Source organism: Mesoplodon mirus (genome assembly GCF_964341445.2).
Source record: "Mesoplodon mirus genome assembly, chromosome: 14".
Classification (NCBI taxonomy): Eukaryota; Metazoa; Chordata; class Mammalia; order Artiodactyla; family Ziphiidae; genus Mesoplodon; species Mesoplodon mirus.
Genome location: NC_138990.1, coordinates 29,306,012 through 29,319,189, shown reverse-complemented (window position 1 = coordinate 29,319,189; position 13,178 = coordinate 29,306,012). Strand labels below are relative to the sequence as shown.

The following is a 13,178-nucleotide window of genomic DNA, read 5'->3' as shown; positions in this document are numbered from 1 at the left end:
AAGAGGGAGGCACTTTTTGCATAAAGAGAACTCTAATCCTTCCCGACGCTGGACCATCTCATCCTCCAGAAATGAAAACGAGTCCAATTCTCTGTGTTCATTGGCTGCACATCTGTCTTTCCACCCACCTCCCCCCAGGGCTCTCTCCCTCCCATCCTTCCCCAGCTCAGAAAAAGCCCAAAGCAGCTTCCAGTGCTCCAGGTTGAAGTTACTTTCCTGGGGCTTTACAGAGGCACATTGCTCGGCTGCTAAGCACACGGCTGAGGCTGACTGTGCGGTTCAACCCTGCTGCCTCTGCTGATTATCTGTCACGGGCCCCGCTGCAGACCAGGCATTTGGGGACAGAAATGTGGCCTCAGGAAGCCAGTGTCTAACATAAAGGGAAGTCAGAGACCCAGACTTAAACGATTGAAAGCTCCATCTCATCCGTAAAATGCAGATGATGCTATTGAATGCACATAGGTCCCAAACAGACAAGGTCTGTAAAACAGAGACAAACAGAATAAGGTCTGTAAAATAGGGGCAGGAAGAAAGAAGTCACTGAAAATCAGGAGGAGGCTGTCAGGGACAGAACCCAATCCAGACATCTGAACAATACACGGGAAGGCCATTTCTATAGTCCATTTATAACAGTAGTCTAATTCAGAAACTTTTTTTAGTTTTTCACAATTTAAAGGAAAATTGTTTTTCCAGACTTTTCTTTTTTCTTTTTTTTTTTTTTTTTGTATTCCTTGAATGGGAAGAAAAACCAAGCAAAATTAAACGAGACAAAATGAAAACAAACACTACACCATCATTTTTCTCTTCTGATAGGTAAAATGCTGGGTCTGAGTGAGGCCTGATGGAAACAGAAGCCCCTACAGGTGTTAAGAGCAGGCCATTTGGCCCAGGATGACGCTGGCTGCATCTTCAGGAAATTCAAATGCGATTTCAAGATGCAGCCTCTCCAGCTTCGTGCTAAAGCAGTGACAGCTGACACGGAGAGCTGACTATTCCGCCGTACGCACTCACCAGGCCAGCACCCCTGCAATCTCAGGCATGTCATTGTTCAATTAAATCTAAAGGGAGCTGTGGTGAAGCTTTTCCTTTCCAGAAAGGAGCGCACACGCCATGATCAGGGTTTCTCAACTGCGTTCCCAGCTCCTAAGATTCTGTTTAACTGATTACTTTTGCACCACGGACGCCTGCAGTCGAACCTGCTTGGGGAGCCTGACTGATTTGGAGGAGAACGCCTCCAATAACTGGGTAAAAGTGAGGGCAAAGGGCTGCATGGTGTCTCCAAAAACAAAAGTGAAAAAGGCTCCTCCTGAAATTCTTTTAAACTGGCGTTTTCTGCAAGACCCACCAGGGTACAGAAGATGCACTGGCACTGGGCGATGGTCGTCATCTTCTCCACTGGGTACTCCCCGAGACACAGCTTGCAGGACACCAGCGGGTCCAGGGCCAGGTCCCAGGTGGGCCGGCACCGCGCTGTGGTCATGGCAGAGCAGTCTGAAACGAGAGAAGCACAAGCCATCAGAACCTTGTGGCCTCCACCAGAACCGAGGCAGGGGTCACTCCTGGCTGAAACTGGGGCTCTGGGGGTGGCCAAGTGAACACTGAGGGGCCCGGGGTTTGACAGTCCTCGTCTGGGTCCTCTGAGAAGTTTTAGCCAGAGGTCCCCGATCTGAGTCTGTGGGTGATTCCTTTCCCGTGTGGATGGTAATATTCAAAACGGCAAGTGGTCTACCCGTCGGCATCCTTCCCTCCACCCCTCCGATGGGCACTGAGGAAGGCACCGTCCACTAACGAAGCACCCAGCTCAGGAGGGCAGAACCTTAGCAACCCGGCGAAGGAAGCTTTTGCTGAAATAGTTATTGGTCAGATCAAACTGTTCTCCAGTCTCTGCTGTAGGGATATCCCAGGGAAACCAGTTGGTGAAGTTCTGGCCTCTCTGTGCCCTCCCAGTAGATTGGTCCTTCCACACTGGTTTCTGTCCTCACCGCCCAGGTGTCACCTGACCTTCCAGAAGCAGCACAAGCACCACTGCCTCCTAAGTCCTGGAAGACTGTCTCAAATGTAAGTTTCAGGGCTTCCCTGGTGGCGCAGTGGTTAAGGATCCGCCTGCAAATGCAGGGGACACGGGTTCGAGCCCTGGTCTGGGAAGATCCCACATGCCGTGGGGCAACTAAGCCCGTGTGCCACAACTACTGAGCCTGCGCTCTAGAGCCCGCAAGTCACAACTACTGAGCCTGCGCTCTAGAGCCCGCGAGCCACGACTACCGAGCCTGCGCTCTAGAGCCCGCAAGCCACAACTACTGAGCCTGCGCTCTAGAGCCCGCGAGCCACAACTACCGACCCTGCGCTCTAGAGCCCGCGAGCCACAACTACAAAGCCTGCGCTCTAGAGCCCGCGAGCCACAACTACTGAAGCCTGCGTGCCTAGAGCCTATGCTCTGCAACAAGAGAAGCCACCTCAAGGAGAAGCTTGCACACTGCAGTGAAGACCCAACGCAGTCAAAAGTAAAAATAAAAATTAAATAAATTTATAAAAACATAAAATGTAAGTTTCTGGGAGGCAAGGCCCTTTGGCAGATTTGTTCATTTATATGGGTCAAGTGTATCCAACAGTGCCCGGTGTGTGACAGACACTTCACAATCATCCATGGAACAATCGTCACTTCCCCACCCTCCTCAACATTCTCTGGGCACATCCACCCCTGTTCTGTGTTCCCCTGATAACAGGCATCTTCCTATTGCTATGTTACACACTGATTTCCACTGTTTACTGCTCGGGGGAAACAGAGAAGGTGTGAGTGTCCAGCTCTTAGCTCGGCTCTGACCCACGGTGGCCTCAATAATTTCCTGTTGATTGACTGAATTCTTGCATCCAGGGAAATGGCTCCTTGCTCCTAGCTTACCCCCTGCAACTTGATTTAAGCCTACAACACTTATTTTGTACCTGTGGTGGGAAGTATGTGCTTTATTCTACCAGCACCCCCTTGCCCCCCAAACTCAGAACTGAGAAAGATTCAGTTAAAATTTCAGATAAAGTCCACGGCCATCCAAACTCTCACTATCTGCTATCCAAATCTCAGGACCTAAATTGATTTAGAGAATTTGGTATCCTTCCCTACTGAACCCCTAACCTCACTCTCTGAACTGAGGCATGAAAAGAGTGGGATAGCAAGACACACCTACATTCCCCCCGAGTGTGTGAGGCCATGAAAAGAGGGTTTGTCCTGTTCAACTCCACACGTACAGCAGAAGACAATACGCATAACGACAAAGGTACACACGTGAAGGGAAAGAAAACAAGACAAAACAACACCAACCAACGACCAGAACATACACAAAACGGCTCTTGGATCTTGGAAAGTCTCAAAGATGTATGAGACAGAGTTCCCCATCTTAGGGTCTTAGGATTCAACTCAGGAACATCCTTTGCCAAATAAAAAGCTAATTGATAACACAAGGCAGAGTGTAGGATTATGTGTGAAATCGGTGCTCAAGGCATTCGGGAAAACTGGAAATCAGCCTGGGCTAGAATCTTCCGAATAGAACTTTGCAGGGGAGATGAGGCTTGAGTTTTAAGGGGAGGTTACATTTCATACAGGTGGAAAGGGGGTGGATATCAAAATAAGACAGAGAAGTATCCCAGCATCTTTCACCAGGCAACAGGGTGTGGAGGCAACACCGTAGGAGCAGAAGGAACTCTGCTCCCACCGGGCAAACAGAACACCCCTATCTAGTAGGGTGCTGGACTGCTTGACCACTGTCAGCCTCAGTCTGCTCATGTGTGTGATGGGGCCACAACCTCCATCTCCCAGGGCTGGTGCAGGATTAGCAGAGATCATATGAAGGATCTGACACGCATGGCAATGCTCAGTAAACCCTCTCCCCTTCCCCTGGGATGCCTCATTTGGCCATAGTTTATCCACCTGTGAGAAGGCCTCTGATGATACCAACCAGGGGCTGGGTGTGCAAGTTATTTCTAGGGTCAGGGAGCTGTCATGATACTTTTTTTTAGAAAAAAATTATATACATTTCTCGTGTTTTGACAGTCACAGTTCACCGGGTATCACTAAGCAAATATTTACTTAGGACGAACCACTGTGAGTTCTACGCAGGGCGCTGGGGGCAGGGACGGCACGTGTGAGTTGGGGAAGAAACTCTGCGATGGTCTTGGGAACGCGCAGAGGAGATAAGACACAGTGACACGCGACCCAGGCGCATGAGTGATGTCAGGGTGGCAGAGCAGCGGAGGAGACCCTGACCTATAAGAGCTCAAGCAAGTGAGGGGAGTTCCTGACTTCCGGCGGGAACCGGCATTGGGAGTGAGGGCGGGAAATCCGAGGTCGGGGCAGGGCAGGGACAGCAGCCTCCTCCCCGGACAGTTAACATCTGGGGGCGACTTAGTCTAAAGTAAGTGCACTTCCCACTGTTAGAGAAGAACTCTGACACAAATTCAAGTGATTGTGGGGTGGGCTGGAGCCTTCCGGCTAATTTAAACAAACATGATCATTGGACCTTAATCCAAGGGCACCAGAACACTTAGGTAATTTGGGGGCCACTCAGCAATCTGGGGGTGCAGAGCGTACCAGAATAAGACTCCTCATGTCCCTGAGCTCATTTTCATTTGGAACATCTCCCTGCATCTTGAATTTATGCTTATTATGAGTATTTTAAATGTCCAGTGTTGCCTGGATCCTGGGCTCAGGTGCCAAGACTTTTTTCTGTATGTTTCTCGGCACCTTTTTCTGTTTTAATCCTTAATATCTCTTAAAGCTCACAGTACAGAGTGTCAACCGTGTTTTGATTAAGAATGTTAGTTAAGCCCTAACAGGGATCACAAACCTTTACTGGAATTATTGAGAAATCGCTTAAGACTGGAAATGTCCCCAAGGGGACAGAGGTTCCTTAATTGGCTTTTCTGTCCTGGAGAGCTGGGGAAAGGCAGCAGTGGACACTGTCCAAAAGGTCTGGGGTCCAGATTCTGTAGGGCACTGAGCAGCAGATGACATGTCACCCAGCAGACCTGGGTCCAAATTCCTGTTCTGCCACTTGGTCATGTGATTTTGGAGAAATTACTCAACCTCGAGAAACTTTAGTTTTTTTTCTCTCTGTAAAACTTACACACCATCACCTCCCATGTACACTTGTGAAGAGTGAGTGAGAAAGAATATGTTTAAAATTCCTGGTAAGTAAAGGTCATTAGGCTATGTCGGGTTCAAGAGCTTGGACATTAACCCATACGAACCAAGGAGAGGAGAAAAACTGAGAGACGTTAAGATGGACTTAGTCTTAGGAAGTTCAGGCTGATGGCCATCATCTTTGGAAGAAGCAAACACCAAAACCTCAGAAGCCTCCTGCTTTATCATCTGCTGTGCAGGGTGCTCCAAGGCTGGACATCACCCCAAATGGCAGAAATCAGGGTCTTAACCCTTTGACATAGTCCTTGAAGCCCGCGGCCCTGACCCCACTCACTGCCTTTCACCGTGGACCACTGGTCCCATCCTAGCTGGTTCCTCCCCAGACAATTCTCTCTCCCCCAACTTCTGAGCTTGGCTCCTTTCCTGTTTATAATGACCCTCAGTTCAACTTGCAAGGCTTGACCTCTCACTTCCTTTCTTCCTGGACCATGATTTTCCACTTGACCTGAGGCAATGTGGCCTCCACTGCCCTGGGCACAGGTTAGACATAGCCTCTCACCTCCCAGCCCTATGATTCAGCCTTGAAGCAGGTCAGACTCGGTCTCCTGGCATCTTGTCAGTATTCTTTCCTACAGAGTAGACACTCTCTAAGGTGAGCTCACAATCATGTTTCAGTGGGAACAACAATTGGACATATTTTACCAAAAAAAAAAAGATACATTGTCTAAGCCCATCACAACCTTCCTGACACACAGGATGGGCTGAATATGATTTTGCAAACATTGAACAGCTGCAAACTTGAAATAGGAATTTGCAAACAAAATCACAATGCACAATAAGAGAAAAAGTCTTTGTTTTCCTAACGTGAATGTCAAGTAGAATGAAACAACAAACTATTTTAAGAACATCTGGTCAATTTTAAGCATTATTCAATCTAAGCAACTCAAAATGTTTATAAGGCAAGTTACTTATTAAGCACGACTGGGTTATGCAGAGGGTGCATTGTGATGAGAGGTATACAAGGATGAGAAAGAGCTAGAAGGGAAAAGAACCCATTGAGGGAGATAGTCTTAAAAGTACGATGTGGTTATTTGGCCAGGACCATCGCACCTGGGCTGTGGGGCTGTGGATTCTGCAGGTCCCTATTCACCCACTGTCACCCCTTCAAGGCAAAGTAGGGGAAGGGAAAATCAAATCGGTGTCAGCCAATCACTACCCAACTTTTACTCTCAGGACTGCCCTAAAGCCGGCGGAGGCATGTTGGTGGCTCTTCCCCAGCCGAGGGGGCAGGGAGAGTCACAGCCATCTGAGTTTTCACTAGCCTTTCGGGGAATTCCCATCTGCAGTGAAGTCGAAGAACCACTGGGCTACATGATTCCACAGGAGAGCATCTCCCCCTAGGACCCTCCCACCCTGAAGCCCATAGGGGCTTAAGCCCAACACATGATCACCTCTCAAAAATGCTACACTGCGCAGCCTGTGTGTGCCAGGCACGGGGTTAGACTCTGCATATTAGCCTACTTTATTCTTTGCCATGACTCCCTCCGGGGAAGTGTGGCCTTTCCACGTCTGCCACATGTGTTAGTTTGTCCCCCAAATTGATAAGCAGTGTTTTCTATCCTGCTGGACAGTGCTTGTCACAGGCAGACAGCCCATGACATACACATATATGTGCATGAGGCATTATGTGAACCAATTTTATACATTATTTCATGTATCTGCACAGTGACTTTGAGGCTTTAATAGTTGTTATTATTCCAATTTCAACAATGAGGAAAGCAAGACACAGAGAAGGCCCATAACCAGCCTGTGAGACCTCCTTTGTATATCCTATGGATTGCATGAGAACGGAGCCTTCTGGGTCTATAGACAAACTAATTCCAGTTCTGCCATGGAGCTTCCTGGGCCTAACCCGAGTGCTTCCATGTTGGCGGCGGGGTGGAAGGCTACAGCTTCACAGTTTGGAGCTGCCAGTCACAGCAGAAACATGAGAACGGTTGCTGGGTAGAAAATTGACTGCAGGGAGGTTGACTTATCCAAGCGTATGTGGTTCCATGAACCTTCAGGAAGGTGTCTGAATGTCGTCTCCTCTGGAGGAGACGATGCTGCTCCCAGGTATTCACCCAACTAACGTGAAAACTTATATTCACACGAACAACTGTGCGTGGATATTTACAGCAGCTTTATGCATGATTGCCAGAAAGTGGCCTCAACGAAGATGTCCTTCAGGAGGTGAACGGATAAATGACCTGTGTGACATCCAGACAATGGAACATTTTTTCAGGGCTAAAGGGAAATGAGCTATTGAGCCATGGAGAAACATGGAGGAACCTTCAATGTATTTTATTAAGTGAAAGAAGCCAATCTCTCTGAAAGGCCACAGACTGTCTGATTAAAACTATATGACATTCTGGAAAAGGTAAAATTATGGAGACTGTAGAAAGATCTGAGATTGCCTGTCAGGGAGAAAAGGATAAACAGGCCGAGCACAGAGGATATTTTAGGACAGTGAAACTCATCAGTATGATTTGTAATGGTGGATACATGTCATTATACATCTGCCAAAATCCACATCAACTGCGAGCCCCAAAGTCAATGGTGTGCGCAAAGTCATGTCCCCCACAAAGTTCCTATGTTGAAGCCCTAACCCTCAATGTGATGATTGTATGTCCTTTTGAGGCAATGAAGGTTCAGTGGGGTCGTAAGGGTGGGGTTCTAATCCAGTAAGGCTGTGGCCTTATGAGAGAGGAAGATCTCAGCATCCCCCTCTCTTTCTCCTACAGGTGAGGACTCAGGGAGAAGGAAGCCACCTGCAAGCCACAAAGAGGGCTTTCACCAGTACCTGAGGAAAACCCAACCCTGCTGGCCTCCCGATCTCGGACTTGTAGCCTCTAGAACTGTGAGAAAATACATTTCTGTGTTTTAAGTCACCCAGTCTACGGCGTTTTGTTATGGCAGCCTGGGCTAATACAGCAAACTATGGACTCTGGGTGGGAGGGATGTCTTAGTGTAGATTCATCGCTGTAACACCCGCGCCTCTGGTGGGGATGGGATGTCAGCAGTGGTGGAGACCTCAAACTCTTCTATATGGTACCTCCCTATACAATCTGCATCAGCTTTCTAAATATAAGTCCAAATCTGTTAACCTAAAGCTAAATTTAAAACCAAATCTGTTCATCTAAACTGCCCTAAAATAAAAAGTTTATTTTAAAAAATTTGTTGTTTTCATTTAAACCCAAATAAGCCTATTAACATGCAGAGTCAACTGGAATCTTTTAAGAATCTAAGATTTTAATCTGTTTTAAGACCATGTTTTCCCCAAGCAGTATCATTTTTATTTTTTAACTTGTTTTTTTTCTATTGAAGTATAGCTGATTTACAATGTTGTGTTAGTTTCAGATGTACAGCACAGTGATTCAGTTAAATTATATATATATGTATATATATATATTCTTTCTCAGATTCTTTTCCATTATAGGTTATTACAAGATATTGAGTATAGTAAACTGTGCTACACAGTAGGTCCTTGTTGATCATCTATTTTATATATAGTAGTGTGTGTCTGTTAATTCCAACCTCCTACTTTTTCTCTCCCCACTCCCTTTCCCCTTTGGTAACCATAAATTTGCTTTCTATGTCTGTGAGCCTATTTCTGTTTTGTAAAAATGTTCATTTGTATCATTCTTTTTAGATTTGACCCCAAATGGTACTATTAAGTGTGATACTAAAAATCAGAGGAATATGGGATTAAATATAATTGGGCAGTTTCGTGTGCTTAGTTTTAACCATCAAACCCCGCGCGGGTCTTCAGGTGTTAATGGACACGTTGTTACTCCAAGAAGGGCGCACAGTATGGCTCCACTGGACGAAGCACAAAACACGCTCTCAAGCACGACCACACACCATCAAGGTTAAAAAGGGAAGAAAAAGCTACTTTTCCATCATTTTGCTGTCACAGGTTCCCCAACATTTAGACTTTGCAGGGAAAAGAGCAAAGAGGAGACAATCAACAAGGGGCCCAGGGACCACAGAGAACTCCAGCCTGTCCGAGCTGCACTCTGCACAGGAGAAACAGCCAGAGACCTGTCAGGCGCAGGTAAGGGCTTCCACTCCGCACGTCGTAGAAACCTGAGGGTCCCTTACCATAGACAGGATGAGGAAACTTGCCTTCACTTAACCTGGGACCTTCTATTTACTTCCCTCCTGCCTACCAAAGATTCGGACCATTTTATAAGCATATAAACTCACCTCTGTTAACCATGGCCCAGAAGCCTCTGTGCTAAAAGCATGGATGTCTAAGCCAGGCAGCCATTCCCGGGCAAACAGGTCCCGTTGCATTCGGCTGCCCCACCCCCCGTCCCTGAGGCCCCATCCAGTAAGGCAACCCCCTTGCCAGGCTGTCCCACAAGCCCGTGTCCCAGCCGGGCCCCACGTCTGAGGAAGGTAAGCCTGTCTCCCCTTGAGGTCTTCAGTCGGTTACCTGACACTGGTGTCCCTCGGTCACCTTTTCCGTAAAATGGGGTTTTTGGTTTTGTCTTTTTTTAAATTTTTTTAAATGCTGGGAAATACTTGCATTCAAGCAGGGCAGGGAAGGCAGAGGTCTGGCCCGATGCTCTATTCCTTTAATGCTGTGGGATCTGCCCCGGGAGCAGACCCTCCTCTGTCGAGCCCGGGAGCTTCTCTGCTTGTAGTTATCTCAAGTTCAACATATTTCAACTTAACCCCCTTCTAGATGTCGCTTGGAGGGCGAAGGAGATCTGCTTCCCATCGCCCCTGGGCTCTGGGGCTCTGACTGCCTTGCCTACAGATTCATGGCTTGATAAATTTGTCATATTCAAAATCTTGAAATGTACTAAAAGTGGGTTTAACAAACCATCCACGAATGGGAGCTCTGCACCTTTCAAATGCACCTGCACAGGTGAGAGTGGAGAGGAGTTCCTTCACCTGGCACACCCTGACTGTGATGCCGCATCTATTTCTGGGCACTGAGGTACACACTGGGGTTGACGGGAAGGTTGACTTAAACGAGCCGCTTCCTTCCACAGAGCAGGCCCATCTCCTCCCTCCATCCTACCCTGGTGCTCTGAGTCTGCGCTTCTCTTGCCAGAAAAACGTCAGGGCTGGGGCGAGGCCAACACAGTGAGTCTTCCTGCAGCAAGGCCCGGAGCCCCTGCGGCTGCCTGGGGTGCAAAAGAGGGAGGCCCACACAGACACGACAGAAAGCCGGCTGAAAAAGCCCTTACAGACATTTCCAGCACCAGCCGGGGCTCCGGCCTTGAGACGCTTCCTCCCCTGCCTGGGCAGACGTGTGCACTTGCTTCTGGAAGCTGCCCCTCTGTGGGAGGCCTGGCTTAGGAAACAAGTGACATTCACGGCACAGCACTCACTCACAACGCCCAGTATCTTCCTCATCACAGACGGCTTCCCGCAGACGGCCCCGCCCAGCCTGGCTCTTTGACCTCGGTCCAGGAATGAAACGCAGAGGGAGACACAAAGGGACTATTATTCCCACCGCAAACGTCACACTTTGGCTACCAGCGAGCCACAACTTTAAAAGTCAGACATAAAGGCATTGTGTTTTAAGGCCGATGGGGATATCATCGGATTGTGTGTCCTTTTAGAGATGATTTCCTTACTCCCAGCTGTTTAGGGATTTGCTAAGAGGTCGCACGGCCACCTCACGCCATCCCACCGCCTTCTACCTGGCATGAACCACCCTGATGGTACTATTGCTAAACCTTGCCAGTGACACAGTGAATCATTATCTCCACTTTTTATTTTTCAGATAAGGACACAGAGAAAAGAGCAACAGAACATGTCCACACATGTAGGATAGAGGATGGACAGCACGGGCCATGCTCATTCCCTGCTCTAAACATTCCTAATCATGCTCTGCCAAAGAAAGGGCCCTCAGTGGGGCACAGGTGTCCTCTGAGTCCTCTGGCCCCTTTAAGTCAGTCCTGGTTGATGGCGGGTGCTTTGGGAGCACGCTCTGGCCAGCTCAGATTGGGGTAGGACAGGTACGTGGCTCTGTCCTTCCAGGCACCAAACAGAGGTCTTGCTTCTAAGACAAGGAGCCTGGGAAATTCCTCGGCGTGGAGCTTGTCAATCCCTTGGGTTAACAGAACAAGACGTGATGGGGTAGGGAGCACGCAGTGGGATGGACACGGGCCTCTGTGAAGATTCCAGAAGCCGGGGTTCTCATGTCAGCATTGTTGCCCACCGACCACACGACCCCCGGGACCTGTCCTGGACCCTCCTGGAGCAGCAGCCTCATCTGAGCACTGGCTCGGGCCTGGCTCGCAGGATTCCTCCAGGCCCTGACCCCTCCCTCCTTCCACCCACCTGGGAAGCGGTCACCCAGCTCTCAGCAAGAGCGACTGCTGCTGTGACTGAAGCAGCAAAGGGCGATGCATCTCAGAGAGAGGGAGAGCTACAGGGTAAAACATTCTCTCAAAGGATCTATCCTGCCACCACAGGCCCGTCTCGGAGCTCAGGTACTCCTGCGGCTGTGAGCCCTGTCTGTCCACGAAATCATCTCAACACTCCCGCCCACCCTTCCTAAGAGCTCACGGCAATTCCACCTCAAGCCCCTCCCATCCCAAGGCCTATGGTTACACACCCCAACCCTTCCACCTACGCATGATCGGTAGTTAGCCAGCCGGCGTTAGGTTTCTGTAATGATCCAAACACTTTTCTAGACACGGGATGACAAGGGCCAGAGGTCTCACCCACACAGCACGTCGGGCAACAACCAAAGCCTTTTCTCCGGTTGAAGCACCTGCTTGTGAAGATCTCATCATGAGGGAAAAGGGATCAAATAAAAGGTATACAATGACAGGGAATCTGTTCAAAGAAACCTTGGGGGAGTCAAGCAGAATCACCCTTTTATCAATATTGAGCTGCAGATGGTTTCGGCTTCCTTGATGTACTTTAGCCAGAAAATCAGGTAAAATTTGGAGCTTCCAAATACCTGCAGCAGATTTCTTATTGTACCGATATATACACTTCTTCTATCAGGTTTATTTGGATTTTGTCTTTGCTTCTTAAGAACAGATGAGAGGAAGGGGTATTGCTAAAAACAGAGTAAGTGGATACAATAAACTCCACTCGGGTAGTTAGAGCTGATTCATGTTTTCAGTGAGGAGGCCAGGTATCTGCCAGATTCTCTGAAGACAGAGCTGGCAAGATGACATGCAGGACTCAATGAGGGGCCTGAAATAACCAAGAGGCACACATGGCCCAGCCTGAGGTTCTGGTGGTGCCCCTGCAGGCCAGGCCACGGCACGTGCCAGGGGTCTGGGGTCGTTCAGGGTCTGCATGCCCGAGAAACGTACATACACATATACCCCTTAGTTTTCAAACGTACACGATACCATTGGGATGAACTGAAAAGTGTCCCTAGGGGAATTCACACCTGGGACAACAGAAGACAGTCTTCCTTTGATCATTCATTAAACAGGTATCTCGGAGCACTTTGTTCCAGGCACTGCTCTGGTCACCGGAAACGTTAACAGTGCACAGACTCTACAAGCACCCCTGCCCTCTGGGAGCTAACACTCCACTGGGGAGACAGGAAATAAATAAGGTAAATTGGCAAAACAGACAGTGTGTCAGCCAGTAATGCGTGTGCAGTGGGCAAAACAAGCAGGGCGGGGGAGATGTGCTGAAATGGTGTCCAGGGTCCCCGACAGACCAGCGGGGCAAAGGCAGAGGCCAAGCGACCGGTGGGAGACAACGGCAACTGTCCAGGTGAGAGACGGGGTGTGTCCGGGTGATGCCATGAGAAACAGGCCAAGGACAAGTGGTCATACTCTAGACCTGCTTGGAAGGAAAAGCTGCTAGGACGAGCTGACAGCCCAGGTATGGCTATGAGAGAGACAGGGTCCAGGCCAGCCCCAAGGCCTTTGACCTCGCACGTGGAAGGACTGAAGGACACAGCTGCCCTTGCTCAAGTCTGGTGGGTGTGGGAGGAAGGTGCCAGGGTTTCTCCATCATTTACCGCCAGCTGCAGGATCTCAACGAGCCCCTCTGAGCCCAGCTCAAC

At 48.9% G+C, this 13,178-nt stretch overlaps 1 protein-coding gene across 10 annotated transcripts in view; it reads right to left on the bottom strand.

Moving 5' to 3' along the window:
* Nucleotides 1-13,178, bottom strand: part of RNF144A (ring finger protein 144A) — a 117,157-nt gene that overhangs the window by 37,349 nt on the left and 66,630 nt on the right. For all 10 annotated transcript variants that reach the window (XM_082642938.1, XM_082642942.1, XM_082642934.1 and 7 more), the window contains one exon: nt 1,346-1,491. In XM_082642938.1, the coding sequence (XP_082499064.1) occupies nt 1,346-1,480 (135 nt within the window). In that variant the 5' untranslated portion in view covers nt 1,481-1,491. The remainder of the gene's footprint in view (nt 1-1,345; nt 1,492-13,178) is intronic.